Source organism: Nematolebias whitei, chromosome 22 (genome assembly GCF_014905685.2).
Source record: "Nematolebias whitei isolate Nwh7 chromosome 22, NemWhi1, whole genome shotgun sequence".
In the NCBI taxonomy this organism is placed as follows: Eukaryota; Metazoa; Chordata; class Actinopteri; order Cyprinodontiformes; family Rivulidae; genus Nematolebias; species Nematolebias whitei.
In genome coordinates this window covers 21,546,398-21,562,678 of record NC_056519.1, presented here as the reverse complement: position 1 = coordinate 21,562,678, position 16,281 = coordinate 21,546,398, and the positions used below count along the sequence as shown (strand labels likewise).

Below are 16,281 nucleotides of genomic sequence, written 5' to 3'. Positions count from 1 at the left end.
GTTTTATAAAAATCCGCCAAGTGTTTCATGAAATATTTTGCTAACAGACAAACAGGTTTGACTCAGTTAATGCAAAGATTTTAAATAAAGATGCTGTTCAATGTGTTGCTTTTAAAGTATATGTTTGAGACAAGGTTTAGCTACCAAAGTTTAGCTTAATATTTGTAAATTAGGCTAATTTATAGCCATTTTTTGTTGTTTAATATCAGTTGTCCACAGCAGCCCTCTTGAACTGGATCAACTTCAAAAGTTGACCAGTTAGAGATGTACAGACCCTTTCCAAAAAATCAGAATATCATGGAAAAGTTGTTTAACTTCCATAATTCCATTCAAAAAGTTAATCTTTAATAGATGATAGATTCAAGGCCCACAATTTAAACAATTTCAAGTATTTGTAGTTTTACATAATTTGGGCTTCCAGCTCATGAAATCCACGAAAACAGGATTTCAAAAAATTATAATACTGTGGAGAAATCAGTCAAAATGTTGCAGGGCATGAATGTTTTAAATTGAGTGTGACACTAATTATCTACTAAACTCAAAGCACCTGCACAGGTTTCCTCAGGTGTCATTAAATTGCTTCAGCTTGGTTCAGTTGTCTCAGTTCGGTTCAATATGGGGAAGACTGCAGACATAACAACTGGTCAGAAGACCATCATTGATCCCCTCCATAGGATGGGTGAGCCACAAAAGTTCATAGCTAAGGAGGCTGGCTGTTCATAGAGTGCTGTGTCCAAGCATATCAATGGAAAGTCTAGTGGAAGGACAAAATGTGGCAGGAGAAGATGCACCTGCAAAAGAGATGACCATGGGCTTCAGCGGATTATCAAACAGAGAAGATTCCAGAATCTGTCAGAGATCCAGAAAGAGTGGAATGAGGCGGAGTCACAGCTTCAAGAACCACCACATTCAGACGCATCCAGGAGATGAGCTACAACTGTCGGGTTCCTCTGTCCTCTTTTTCAATGAAAGTAAAGTGCGTCTTTCATTTGGAAATCAAGGTCCAAGGGTTTGGAGGAAGAAGGGTGAGGAACAGAACCCATACTGCTTGAGGTCCAGTGTGAAATATCCACAGTCAGTCATGATCTGGGGTGCAATGTTCGGTGCAGGTGTTGGTAAACTCTGCTTTCTTAAATCCAAGGTCACCGCAACAGTCTACCAGAATGTTTTAGAGGAGTTCATGATTCCTTCTGCTGGGGATCTGTATGGAGATGCAGATTTCATCTTCCAGCAGGACCTGGTCCCTGCCCATGCTGCCAGAAGCATCAAAACCTGGTTTGATGTCCACAGTGCTTGACTGGCCAGCCAACTCACCGGACCTGAACCCCATTGAGAATCTATGGAGTATTGTCAAGAGGAAGATGAGGAGCACCAGACCCAACAACAAAGAAGAGCTAACGGCATCAAGGAAATCTGGGCTTATAACTCCCAGTCAATGCCACAGACCGATTGCCTCAATGCCACGTCACATCGAGGCAGAGATTAAGACAAAGATTCACAACCAAGTATTGAAGAATGACATATCGTTTTGAAAGTATCATATTTTGATTGATTTGTTGTGATCCTGAATTATTTCTTTTTTTTTTTCTGCAAGAACTGAGAAGTAGTGTGGGCTGATGTCGTCACAGTATTCTAATTTTTTGAAATCCTGTTTTCGTGGGTCTCATGAGCTGGAAGCCCAAATTATGTAAAAATAAACAAATAAATGCTTGAAATTGTTTAAATTGTGGACCCTGAATCTATCATCTATTAAAGATGAACTTTTTGAATGGAATTATGGAAATCAAACAACTCTTCCATGATATTCTAATTTTTTGGAAAGGGTCTGTATATCGATTTATTACTTTGTGGAAGTTTCAATAAAATCTGTTCATTGGTTCATGAGATATTTTGCTAACAGTCAGACAGGGTTGACTGCAATAGTTTATGGCCAAGTTTTAAACACAGATTTCCCACAATCTGTTAGTGCTCTGAGTATAGGTTGAATAACTGACTCGGCTACTATTGGTCTAAATTTTAGCTCAATATCTGTAAAATTGACATAGTCATAGCCATTTATGTATTTGGAAAGTTTTTTGGTTTTTTTTGCTGTGGCAGCCATCTTGACTCAAATTAACTCCAGAAATTAATCATTTGTCGCTGTCAGCCAAATGATAAACGTCTTCGTAGTTCATTATAATCTGTCCACATTCTCACTCCACCTTCGCCTTTAGCTTCTTTTTTTAACACAAATGTTCTGAATAGAGCTGAAAATAATTCATGCTTGGCGAGCAGAGTTTGTTTTGATGCGCGTTTCTGTTTCTGAATGGACCAATGCGTCGGCGCGAGCTCAGCGCCCAATTACAGCTGCCTTCCTTCAGCTCCAGCTGGGAGCTTATTGGCAGATCTGAAGAAAATGGGTGTTGTGGTCGAAGCCACCTGCCACAGTCGTTTCCATCACTGCGTGGCGTCGCACGGTTCCCTGCCTGTTGCACGTCCTGGAGGCTCGGTAATGACAGAAGATGTCTGTTTAGCAGCAGAATGCGCCGTCCAAAGCACGAACGTGACGTGTAATTTCAGCTTTCAGCTTGTGAGGCTGTTGCTGGGAAATGGGAAACCTGCTTTACGTGGAGTGTGCGCTCACCGTAAGCAGGAAATATTCATTTAAAACCTTTCAAATCTCACATTAAGGACATCACATGATAATCAACTTTTCTGTATGTTTTTGCAATCTAACTACTTCTGCAGACCCAATGCTATTTTAGCCATTCATTAATCAAAACGTTCAGCTCATTCAGGAGGTGACTGCTACGACTTTTGTTTTTTGTAGTTTTCCCCATAGAATTCAGTTCCTTTGAAAACATATCAAACAAACCAGCTTCAGCATATTTGCTCCATTTTATGTTCTTATGCTACTTTTTAGCTTTTAGCTACTGTTCTTTTTAGCTTTTCTTGGCTTTTGCTACCTTGAGCTTTTTTTCTACCATTTTACTGCTTTTAGCTTTTGGGTACTGTTCTACTGTTTTTAGCATTTACCTAGCCTTTTGTTACTTTTAGTTTCTGGCTAGCCTTTTAATAACTTTAGCTTTTAGCAAACATTTTGCATCCTTGGCCTGTGCTACTTTTAGATACTAGCTGTTATTTTGCTGCTTTTATCATTAAGTGTGACTTTCCAACCTTTAGCTAGTCTTTTGTTATTTTTAGCCTTTAGCTTGCCATTTGCTATTTTAGCCTTTAGCCAGCCCTTTGCCATGTTAGCCTAGCTGGCTTTTATTAAATTTTTTTTAGCTAGTCCTTTACGTTTAGCTTTTAGCTCCCATTTTACTGCTTTTAGCTAGACTTTAACTTTTTACATAGGTTTTCACTACTTCCAGCTAAAATTTGTATTGTTTTAGCTAGCATTTAGTTTTAACAGCTTTCAGCTAGTGTTTTGATCTCCATAAAAGGCAACAAAGCAATTGTGCTTTTGCTGTGTGTTCATATTTTTGTTGTGTTAGTGATTGAACAGGATACAAGTCAGCTCATCCTCAGCCCATGCTTCCCAGTTTTGGAACTGCTCCAAGTGTAGCCATCTCTGCTCAGGTTTTACCAGTGTTAGACCTGAACCTGTAGTCATTGAGACAGTGCAAGATGATGTAGGGTCATGTAAAGAATTCCTTCGCTACAGATGGTAGTCACTGATGTCACACTTCTGCAATGCTTGGTGCACAGTATTTCAATCCTCTCTTGGCATTGCCCCAAACCACTTATGCCTGATTTGGAACCTTCATGTAAATGGGTGTCTTCCTGTACCCATTGGTTCCAACATCATGTCACTGTCATCTGTACACTCCACACGCTGGACAGTTGTACAATATAAGTGCTATGTGTTATCATTGTATGTTCCCATACAATGATGAAATTGGCTCTTCATTTAACCCATCACATGTGAGATACAACCAGGTGGAGCAGTGGGCAGCTATGTAAGCGTCCGGGGAACAATTAGGGATTAGGTGTCTTGCTCAGGGACACTATGACGTGTGAATGGCGAGGAGTCGAACCGTGACTTTCTGGTCCCAGGTCAGCTGCCCTACCTCTTATCTACCCCATCTCATCCCATCTCTAGTAAGGAAGGTTGTAGTTCAAAAGTACTCAAAAGTATTTCCAATTTCACAGTAATCCAAAATGTTTTGTACTTAAATTTGCCATACCAAAACTAATGTCTGTGTGATACTTCTATGGCTCATAAGTGGTGAGGAGCTAACAGCAAACATGTGCTTTTTAATCCAAATAAGTCCAAAATATGAACTATTGATATAGCCACACAGTTACAGAGAAGTATCTAAGTGGTTCGATTGTGTGTGTAGAGACAATAGAGAAATATGATGCAATTAAATAAAACGAGTTTGCTAATTTTGCTCTCTGTGTAACATTAGCGAAAATGAGAATTGCTACCAGTAATAAGGGAGAGATGCTGACGTTCGTTTAGATAAATGGATGTCATTACTGCAAACAATTGAGAGCATCGCTGACAGTTTCTACCATCCTGCGCAGTGAGAGACACCGAGCTGGCATTGGAGAGAAATTAGCTGGACCACTTAATGTGACAAAACTGGAAGATGTTGCTTTTATGAGAGAGAAAACAGCTCGGTCTGATTTTTTTCTGTGGCAACAGATGGTGGAGAGAACTGTGAATGTGGTCTTGAACAGTGAAGAAAATATGGCGCTCACTAGCATCATCTTGTCTGTTCACCTTGTGCTTTTTTCTCCTGCAAAGAAGAAACGCATATTTCTGTTCTACTTTTTGAGTCAGTTTCAAACAGTGGAAACATGTAGGCTCCCTTCACACTGGATGAAGACCCTGTGAAATTAATGGAAAACAAATCTGTTGACGAAATTAGTGTTATTGGTCTTTCTGGGGTCTTGGGATAATCTTCAGGTGTGTATTAAAACCATAGTTTGCTTCCCAGTCATAGGAAATCCAGGGTGTGCAGCATGTAAACTGGCATGGCTTCGCTGTTGAGAATTTAAAGCAGGACTGGCCGCCCCCTCTGGTGCCTAAGCTTTGGCAGAGATTGTGACCATTGTGGAAGAAAACATTTAGTGATATGTCTTTAGATGCAGTAGAATTGTCACATAGAGTTGGCTGTTCACATTTAAAGCCAAGTAATGCTGCCTTCCTATTGATAAAACCTCAGCTCTACCACAGGTGGTAAAAATGTTCCTTCCATCCATTATCGTCTACTTGTTCTGAAGTCGGGTTGCAGGCCAGCAGCTTGAGCAGGGAGGTCCAGACATCTTTCCACAGCCTCTTCCAGCTCTTCTGGGAGGACTCCAAGGCGTTCCCAGGCCAACCGAGAGACATAGACTCCAGCGTGTCCTGGGTCTTCCCTGGGGTCTCCTCCCAGGTGGACATGCCCGAAACACCTCTCTAGGGAGGCGCCCAGGGAGCATCATTACCAAATGCCCAAACCACCTCAACTGGCTCCTCTCGACATGGAGGAGCAGTGGTTCTACTCTGTCTCTCCTGGATAACTGAACTTCTCACCCTGTTTCTAAGGGATAGTCCAGCTACCCTGCTGAAGAATCTCATTTCAACCGTCTGCAATCTCATTCTGTCGGTCTCTACCCAGAGTTCATGACCATAGGTGAAGATAGGAACATAGACCAACTGGTAAACAGAGCTTTGCCTTACAGCTCAGCTCCCTCTTCACCACAACGGACCAGTACAGAGTTCGCAATACTGCAGACGCTGCACCAATCAGTCTGTCAATCTCATGCTCCATTCTTCCCTCACTTGTGAACAAAACCGCGAGATACTTGAACTCCACTTGAGGCAGAACCTCACCCTCGACCTGAAGAGATCAATCCACTCTTTTCTGACTGAGGACCATGGCCTCAGGTTTGGAGGTGCTGATTCTCATCCCAACTGCTTCACACTCGTAACAATGTTCCCGTAACAAAAAAAGGTTAAATCATTTCATCTGGACCAGTTTCTTTAAGGGAGAAACGTTTCGTCGTCCATCCGGAAGACTTCATCAGTCTGTGGCCTGCCAACCAGATCTGTCTCATACGTAGCCTTCATTGCTGTGTTTCAGGCCAACCTCCTGTTGGAATCTCAAAAGCAGGCTTTTAACACATGCAAAAGGACCCATCCATCCAAAACAATCGATCATCATGATTAACGATCAAATGTTTTAGACCAGAAGGCCAACTTGCTACTCACAGAAACAGCCTGAAGACAACCAAGGCCAAAATGGTTCAGAAAAAGGTTCTCTTAAGTTTTATTTAAAAAGCATTCTCTTACTTTCTAAGGGCAAACTTCATCTACTGTTTGGAATTGTCTCGTTACTGAGATTTTCTTTTCTTTTTGTCATCAGTTGACATAAATCAGTAAGCTGGGTCTTCTTGTCTCCCTTTATTGCCCCTCTTCGTGGAAATGCCGTCTCCGTTTGTTTTGTGAGCTTCATAATTTGAAACTAAGTGAGGTACCAACTTCCATTTTGGCTTTCACTGATACTTGATAGTTGGTTTTCCATTGGATGGCAGGTTATGGATAACTGTTGTGTTCAAAAACATCATGTACAAAGCACAATGATGGTTTGGAAAGAACTTGGTGTGCTGGTACCAGTACTCATTTTTAGTTCACTTTCTGTTCATTTCCTTAAGAGTGTGATATTCTTTTTCTTGTTAAGCTACCTAGCTCTATAGCCTACAAAACATTTAGCTTTAAAAAGGATCATAAACCTAAAGGATGACGATAGTTAAAACATGAACAAGGTGATCTCTTACCTCCAGTGTCAGGTTTTTGCTGACATTCTTCTTTTACAAACATGATTTTCAGATGCTGTTCGTTTGTAGATACTTAAGTTTATATATCTTTTTGTCCTCCATTTTTTCATTTACAAAGACGCAAACACCACGGTCAGGTACTGGACAAAAAAAACAAGTAATCAGATTAATTGCAAACTGATAACCAAAACGCCTTGTGATTTCAGCACCATGGACGTAATCTGAGCAAGGAAATGCGGAGATAGAAATTGAGAGATACAGTCTTGTTGGGGTGCAGCCAAACACAGATGTGTACAGCTGGACCAATGTCACAGAGACAAAAAATAAATAAATAAATAAATCATGACTGAAAACGGCGAACCGCAGCATCACGCCTGAAATGGAAGAGGGGCTTATTGTGAATGCACTCTGACTCGGCTCTGCCATTACCCTCAGACTGTTGTCTGCCAGCCCTTTATTATCCCAGGCATGGCTTAAATACACACATTATCCCCTCAGAACCTGCACTCACGTTCATGTGTGGGTCTGTGCGTGTTTGTGTGGGATGTGTGTGTGGTTCGTTGCTTGCCTGCCGTCTTAAAGATCATACACTCCGGAGTTAAGTGTTCAGTCCTCACCTGAACACCTACTGTGTTTGTGTTTATGTGTGTCAGTCCGGAGGGAATTACCTTGATTTACAATGCAGACGATGATTAAACCAAACACCCACGCAAATTTAATCACGTTCCTCCGTGATGGAAAGCATTAGGATAATGAAGCTGCACATCTACACACATGAACCGCCCTCATCATGCTGCTGTAACCATGGAGAGGTGAGAGGAGAAGCATTGAAATGAGCAGAAGGTGTGATGGGAGAAAAGATGGGGTTAAAAACGATTAATTCACATTTTTGACAAGTTTGTGCTGGCAGGGAATGGCTGGTATGAAATTACAGAACAATCTTAATTTACACTAATTACTGTTTGCTTGTTATTGCTGCAAAACCAAAATGTATATATTCATGAGAATTTGACTGACTCCTCACCCGGACACAACGTTTCTGCATTTCAAGACCAAATATTGGAATTAAAAAGCTTCTCTCACTGTTTGTTTGCTTCACAGGATCAAGCATGAGAACATCGTGGCGCTGGAGGACATCTATGAGAGTCCAGACCACCTCTACCTGGTGATGCAGCTGTGAGTTTATCTCCATGCTTATTGGCTGTTGGTGCATTTTTAACACGATTGGTGTGTTTGTTTGTTTTTTAGTATCATTGAGTAAATTATCTATGTGGGAGAGACAGTATTAAAAGAGAAAGAAATGGACCCAGTTGATGTCCTGTATCATTTGAATTGTAGAAACAAAAAGCCTCGGCAGCACGGTGGTGCAGTTGGTAGAGCTGTCGCCTCTCAACGAGAAGGTCGCCGTATCAAATCCCGGTCGGGGGTCCATTCTGGGTGGAGTTTACATGTTCTCTCCGTGCATGCGTGGGTTTTCTCCGCGTACTCCGGTTTCCTCCCACAGACCAAAAACAGGCATGTTAGTCTGATTGGTAACTCTAAATTGTCTCTAAGAGAGAGAGAGAGAGAGAGGTTGTTTGTCTCTGTGTGTCCCTGTGATGGACTGGAGACCTGTCCAGGGTGTCCCCCGCCTCCTACACAGTGACTGCTGGATGTGGTCACCAGTGACCCCCATGACCCAAAAAGTAATAACTGGATAAAGATAATGGATGGATGGAAAAAAGCCTCGGTCATACCACACGTCCCACATGGTTCTGAGACACCAACCAACAGCACAAGGGTTTGAAGTTAACCTACCATTTTTATGTATCTGAGCTACAAAGGGAGGTAGTCAAAGAGCCAAAACAATAAGTATGTGTGTAAGGGTTAGTTGGTATCACAAGTTTGATTCTTTATTTGCCAAATGACCATAACAATACACGGTTTTCCCAAACTAAAGCCAACTTGATCATGTGGAATTTAAATTGCACTTCTTGGCTATTAAACATTTCAGCTTTAGTAATTTGATATTTTGACTCTCTTAGAAGTAGAGCTGTCATTTCTAACCCAAACCTGGAGCCCGGCCCGACTTGGATTAGAACCGGGCCGGTTCATATTAATGTGTGGGACGGGTCGGTGCCGTGCTTTTGATTGCATCAGTGGGCGCGCGCGGTTGACGATCCAATTATATGGCAACATGGCTTGCCATACAATCACCAGCCGCATGCGTCCAATTCACTGCGCGCTGACCGGCCTTGAAAGAGGTAAAAAGTTCAGTTAAGCTTCAGATGGGACTACTGCCAGCGATCCATCAGCACAAATGGATGTTCATTCAGTCGCCGCACTCGGCGAACGCGCACAGCCGACGACACAAACAGGTGAGATCACAAAATATCCAACATGTCAGAGCAGGGTCCATGTCTGAAAAATGCAGAGTGCAGGCAGAAGCAGAGAATTATTGCTCTTTGACGGCCATGAAAGGACGAACACCCCCTCAGCTCCGATCTTCTGCTCCCTTAGCCAACCGTTAATATCTATATAAGCAGTCAAAGCTTAATTAAAAATGTTGGGGTAGAGGGGATGGGGGGGGGGGGTTGGGTTGGGACCTGTAATTACTGTTAATTTGTCGGATCGGGTGGGGTTCGGAAATGATGGCTACGAGCTGGCTCGGGTCTGATTTTTTTTGGACCCGAATGCAACTCTATTTAGAAGTTGGGTGGCATGGCGGAACAGTGGTTAGCACTGTCCCCTCGTAGCAAGAAGGTCACAGGTTCACCTCACCTCAGCTCCTGCGGGATGTTTGCATGTCCTCCCTGTGGGCATGAGTTTTCTCCAGGTTTCTCAAAACAGTCATGTTGGGTTAATTGAGTGCTTTTAATTTGTCCACAGGTGTGAGTGTGGTCGTTTGTCTTTATGCGTCCCTGTGATGGACTGGAGACATGTCCAAGACTTTTACACATTAACTGCTGTACATAGGCACCAGCTCCCTCGCAACCCCAAAAGGAGAAAATGAGTAAAGAAGATGAATCGATGGATGTAAAAAACTTTTTGAATTATTTTGATAACTTGATTCAAAAATAGTCCTAAAATCCCTGAATAGAAAAAACAACAGAAAAACGTCACAAATGGTAGCAAATAAAAGCATCCTATTTAATTTACCCTAAACTGCCCTAAAAATGTCATTCCTGAATATAAAATGGTAATTATTAACTATTCTACAGTAAAGTAATTCAAAAACTCCATTCTTCGAAATAAATGGCTACATGTCTTACCTCTGAGATTTGTGCTACAAAATAGGCTTCAGTAAATAATTGTATGACTAATATGCAAACATGAGGTTTCACAGTAAACTGTGCCGTGTCCATCTGAGTACATGCTTTTGTCTGTGCATTCAGATGGTCAATTAGGAAACAAATTCACCTTTTCGCAGAATTAATTCAGCATCCTGTTTACAAGACTGGTAATCCTTGTTGGCCAGACTCCAGACGTCTTAATTCTGCTTAATCTCTTTAGCGTTATTTTCCTTTACTTAGGCTTCAGCCGCCACCTGTTTGTTGTTCCCACCTCCAGAGGAGATACTTATCCTTGTATACTTGTGACTTCATTACTTTCAGCGTTATAAAGTGCCCTACAGGGTGATGATTGTAGATTTAAATATTTGTAATGAATCACAAACTGGGAAAATGAGATGATTTGAAAATGTACTGGTCAAATGATCTGATCAACTTGAGCTTATTCGCCGTCATTTAGTTGTTTTAAACCAAACTTTAAGAGAGGTTTTACATTTGAAATCTAAAAACAGTCGGTTTTGAGAAACAGTGCCAGAGTTTGCCTCAGGAATGACCCAGCCTCTCTCACGCCTCGATCCACTTCTGCATCTTGTTTTTTCCTCGCTCACACCATCTGCCCTCTACTGGTTTCACCTCGCTGCTTCCCTTCCTCTCCTCTCACACCTTATTTCCATCTCCGTCACCTCTTGGTTTTCTCCCGCTTGCGTGCATTTTTTTTCTTTACATCTTCCCTTCTTTTCCTTCCAGTTACCACCTGTTAATGGAGCACTGGTCTGTTTCTATAGTTACCGGGTGAAAGAAGTGGGTTCTGACTTTTTTTTAGCATAACCCTGAGAACTGCAGCAGGACTTACTGGGTTAAAATGGTGAAGAAGTAAATAAGGATTGAGGTCGTCTTTAAGGGCATGGGTTGAGTTCAGATTCTCACCTATTAAATAATTATCACAGGAAATCATTCATGTCTAGGACCAGTTTAAAGAAGCAGTACACCGATGTCCCCCATCATGAACAATCTGAAAAGTGTTTGTTGTTTTCAAGATTAGTGTTTTTCTGGACTGGAATTGAACAGGGAATGCAAGTCGGAGCCGGGCTCGCCCATTCAGGTATCTGCCCCCGCCCCATCGGTGAATGAATGTGATCTAAAAGCACTGATTAATCTTTGTAGAGATCTAGTAAAATGCTGTATGAATGGGTAAACGAGGGCACAGAGTGTAGTGTAAAGCGCTTTGAGTACCTTTATAAGATGGAAAGGTGCTATACAAGTGTAATGAACTAGGCCTCCGACAACAATCTGTCTCTGAAGACCTTCATGGGACAGGAACTATTTCATTGATTTGAATCCAGAAACACAAATTAGCTCATCCAGAGACTATTTACTTGTATCCTGAATTAATCAATTGAAAGAACACTCTTCTTTTTACATTATCATTACTATTTTAGAATATTTTGATAATCAAATTGTGCTTAGTTCATACCATTTCTAAATGTTGAAGTGAACCACTCATTTTAAATCAACTGTGAAACAGTATTAATGATTTTTAAACCTCATTAGACTTGGAAATCATTTTAAATGTCTATTTACAAAGTAATTATGCATTTTGATCTTCTGTCTGAATGAGAAGTAGTGATATTGGTCGAAAGTCAGAGACAGTCATAAAACGAGTTATTAGAACGAAGTGTCTTGTTTTTAAACCTAGCAGACGGTAAATAACTTCAACTAGCATCTGCGTTTCTCACTTCGCCATAACATTTCTTTGTCTGTACTAATTGTTCCTAAACATTCCTGCATCCTCTCTTGACTTTTAATAACCCTCTGACATCACTGAAACACCCCCCTGTTGGTTGTTTCAACCAGTCAGGAAGTACCAAGTGACCGGAAGTGAGGACTCTTTAAAAGTCAACACTTCCTGGAACTAGTCAGTCTTTGACCGGAGTCTTCCTAGAGTCTTTCATGGAGTCTTCTCAAGTCTTCTGAGTCTTCAGTCTTCTTCAGTCTTTGACTGAAGTCTTCCTGAGAGTTCCTAAGGAACTTTCAGATTTAATCAATAGCTGATGGATTTGACCATGAGACGAGGGTTCGTCCATCCCAGCTGGAGTCACAGCGCCTCGCTGTGAACTCACCCGGGCGTAACGCCCTACAACTTCTAAGGAAGCTTGTTCTGTTTGACGGAGTAAACCACACGACTTCTGACAATGACCAGCCGCTTTAACCGGAGACGCTGGAAAGGTAGCCTTGAAATGGACCCTGTACCGGAGCTGATTCATCTTCTGCAAAGGTAACGAGTCGTCACGCACCGAGTGTACCGGGGGTTTGAGCTGGTGTTGGAAGAAGCGTGCTAATTCTGGTCAACAAACATACATCTTCCTCCATCCATCTACTTTTAAACTTCTCCATTCCTTCCTTTAAACTTTTTATTTTGCCAGTAATCTAGATGCCTTCAGAAATGTTCTGTTGTCTTGTTAGTAAAGCGTGCCAAGTTTTATTAATCAGAAACAGATCAGCAAATCAATGTGTACATATTTTGATGTTAAATTTTGATTCTGTTAAATAAATGACCGCATTTATTCCGATGGGTCAAAGAAAAATAGCGTCTCATGTCACTGATTAAACAATCCTCACAGTTATCTCGGTCACGTGGCATTAATTTAACTCGAAAAAGAAAGAATCCGTTGTATTTAAATAATTAATATTCTTTGTGCTTGAACTAGCTTTAAGAATAATTAATTAGTAATGAATCCACAGCAAAGCTGTGTACCCCTGCTTCACTACACAAGTACAGTCCATTTACGGTACCTCCTTCCACTTGGTAATATCTTTCAAACACATGCCAACCAATTCCACAGTTATGACACCCAGCTTTGTGTGTCTACCCTCCCACAGCACACACTGACTGCCTTTATGATATCAGATTCTGGTTCAACAGCAACTTTCTCAAACTATACAGTGAAAAAACAGAACTTTTTCCTCAATGGCATCAAATGCACTCTTGCAAATTCCAGCAACTTTCCATTCATATAGACAGCACCTCAGTTTCCCTGTCCCCCCAAGTTGAGTCTGGGTGTCATCCTGCCAACACATTATCTTTTAAATCTCATATCCATAACGTCGCTCGCTCAGCCTACTTTTACCACCGTACCATCGCTCGTTTTCATACATCCCTCTCACCCAGCAGTACTGCCATTCTTGTTCACTCTCTTTGGTCACAGAGGAGACATGTTAAAATATAAAAGAAAGAAGCTTCTTTAGCTGTCTACTGTGCAGTAAACTGCACTTTAAAAAAAATATGACATAGTTTTATAGTTTCATAACGGTACAGCAGTTTTATCATGATGGATTGTCTTTGATCTCTGTACCCAGGCTGGTGGGTTTGATGCATTACTACTGATCCATACAGCATTAAGTAGTCTCATTTGTTATTATTATGCTCCTTTACTGGAATGTCACATTTCTTATCCCCCCCCCCACCCCCACCAGGCATAAATCTCTTTTAGAAATGAGGATTTTTGAATGTATTCCATGTAATTGCATCATGGCGGATCAATGAAGTCTGACGGCATTTACTTTGCTGGCCTTACGTAACCTCGAGCACAGGGGGCCAATCAGTCGATGCGCCTATGAAAATCGAAGCAACCAAGTCTGACATGGGCTTTGAATGATTTCTGTTTGTGCTGTGAGTTGAATGCTGAGAATAAAACCCATTTGCTGTAAGGGCAGTCTAGATTTCAACCATGTTAAAAAAAAAAAAAAGTATTTCAAGTAGACAGCATTTTATTATGTTAATGCGTATTTCAGTGCTGTCTTATTGTTAGTTTTTTTCTTGATGTAAACTTTTATATAAGCAAGACAACACAATTACACGGTCACAGCTTTTGGTTTGTGTTTGCTGTATATTTGATTTGAGCGATTTTGGTCCTCTGTCGTGGAGTAATAAGGGGGAATTTTAAATACCCTGCATAGGCCTGTCGTGATAAACAATAAATTAATTAATCGCATGATAAATGAGAATTATCAACCTCATTTTCATTTATCGGCTTTATCGTTTCTACGTGTTTCTCTCTTTCTACTGAAGACACTGGATGACTAAAGGTTCAACTCCGGTGCTCTTCATTGACCTGTAGTATGTACATATCTGTCATATATTCATACTGTTAAAACGGATTCTTTCATTTTTCTGGACTGTATGATGACGTGCATTGAATTTAGAAAATGTGGACGGAAACGTTAATTATCTTTGACTCACCAAGACAGTGGGTCATTTATTAACATAATCAAGTTTAACACATCACACATTTACATTAATTGGCAAGAATTGAAAATAACGACAGCTTATTAATCAGTTTAGCAAGGAGTAAACAACACGGCGATTGTTTTCTCCCAAAACAGTGGGACCGCAAACGTCAACCACACGGCGGTGATTGAAAAACTTTGCTTCAGACATTTCTAAAAATATCTGGATTAATTTGCTAGCAGATAGGAGAGTTTAAAGATGGAAAGATGAAGTTTATCTACAGAGAGATGTATGAGGGAATTTGTCTGTTTTAACCAGAACCGACACGCTCCTTCTTTTCCAGCTTGGCCCAACGGTACGCTTAGTTGAGATCGACTCTTTTACCTTTGCAGACGATAGTTTCAGCATTGGTGTAGAGCTCTCCTTTCAACTCTTTCAGCGTCTCCGTGAGAACAGCTAAAACCTCTGGAGTCGTGAGGTAAAACAGGACAGACTTTCATAATTCCCAAATCGTCTTTGGTTCAGCTTGATTCTCTTTCAGCAGCATCCTGAATTCCAGCCTTCATGAACTCTGGAACTGCTGAGTTTCAGAACTCTCCATCATCAGCTGACAACTCAACTGCTTGCTGCTACTTGCAACAACTGGAAACTAGCTTGAACTAGGAAGTGCCAACATTTAAAGAAAGCTCACTTCCGGTTCATTTGAGAGTTTCTGATTGGTCGATGGACCAAAACAGAGGTGTGTTTTGTGATGTAAGGTGTTATGAAAAGTCAAGGAAAAGATTAAGATTGTTTAAGAACAGACAAAAAGATATTATGAAGAAACCAGACTTCGTGGAGCCAATTCTCCAGTATCTTGCTGTAAAAGTTAAACATGACATTTCTTTTCAGTAAACTTTCAGTTGACCGAAACTTGAACTTCGACACACTTACAACTTCGCTCATTGAAGACAGAAAATCAAGAAATTGAATCATTTCTCTGTAACGTATTCCAACTTGATTTCACTTTGAATGAGGATTAAGAATCATTATTACTGTTTCACAATTAATAAAAATGAGTAGTTCACTTCAACATTCAAACATTGTTTGAACTAACACAATTTGATTATCAAACATTTGTAAAATAGTAATGATAATAGAGAATAGTCTTCTTTTACTTGATTGATTCAAGAAAGAAAGTCTCAGGATGGGTCAACCTGTATTTCTGGATGCAAATCAATGAAATAACAAGTTGTGTCCCATAAGGTCCTTAAGGTCAAATCCTGACCTTATGCTTAGTTCACTACAGACCCCTCACTTTCTCTTTAAAATCCATTTTAACCGTCCAAAATCGCGTTTTTGGATCGTTTAAAGCACCTAAGCTGAGAAGCTAAGCTACGAGCTAAGCTAACAGGCCGACCTCGGGGGGAAAAACCTCTGTCTTGTCAAAGCTCCAGAATTCACAGTTGAAACCTGTGCCTTTGTGTAAAAAGTTGTTTTTCTCTGCAAAAAAGAAGCTGAGAACTTGTTTACTTTTTTTTTAATTAAAAGCTTTGTGTGAAAAATGCTATGCTAAAGAGCTCAAACCACACTGACTGTCCATTTTGAGAACCAAAGAGAGACGGCCCGTGTTACGTCAAGGGGGCCTCTATCCCATTTTTCTTAAAGAGACACGCTGCTTGCTCCCTCACTATCCATCCTTTGGTTCAAAAAGTCTTATACTGTCATCCAGTGGTTGAAAAGGGTACTACATGCAAAACAAATTAACCAACATTTCTTCTTAAATTTGACAATAATTACTAATTACTGTCAAATTTCAAACAATATTATCGTTTATCGCTACAATTTCTGAGACAACTAATCGCCCAACAAAATTTGTTTATCGTGACAGGCCTAACCCTGCATCCATCCTTGCATGTTGTAAGCATGATATCTTGAAACACAAGTGAAGTACCAACTGCCATTCTGGTGAGTGGATGCATCTAGGTGTAAACAAGGTTTCTATTGAAAACAGGGTTGCTATGTCAATAATCAAGATGGCCACCACCATATGTA

At 40.8% G+C, this 16,281-nt stretch overlaps 1 protein-coding gene across 1 annotated transcript in view; it reads left to right on the top strand.

Moving 5' to 3' along the window:
• camk1da (calcium/calmodulin-dependent protein kinase 1Da) overlaps positions 1-16,281 on the top strand; it is an 87,639-nt gene that overhangs the window by 49,014 nt on the left and 22,344 nt on the right. Inside the window, exon 3 of the mRNA XM_037695870.1 lies at positions 7,852-7,926. Coding sequence (XP_037551798.1) covers positions 7,852-7,926 — 75 coding nt within the window. The remainder of the gene's footprint in view (positions 1-7,851; positions 7,927-16,281) is intronic.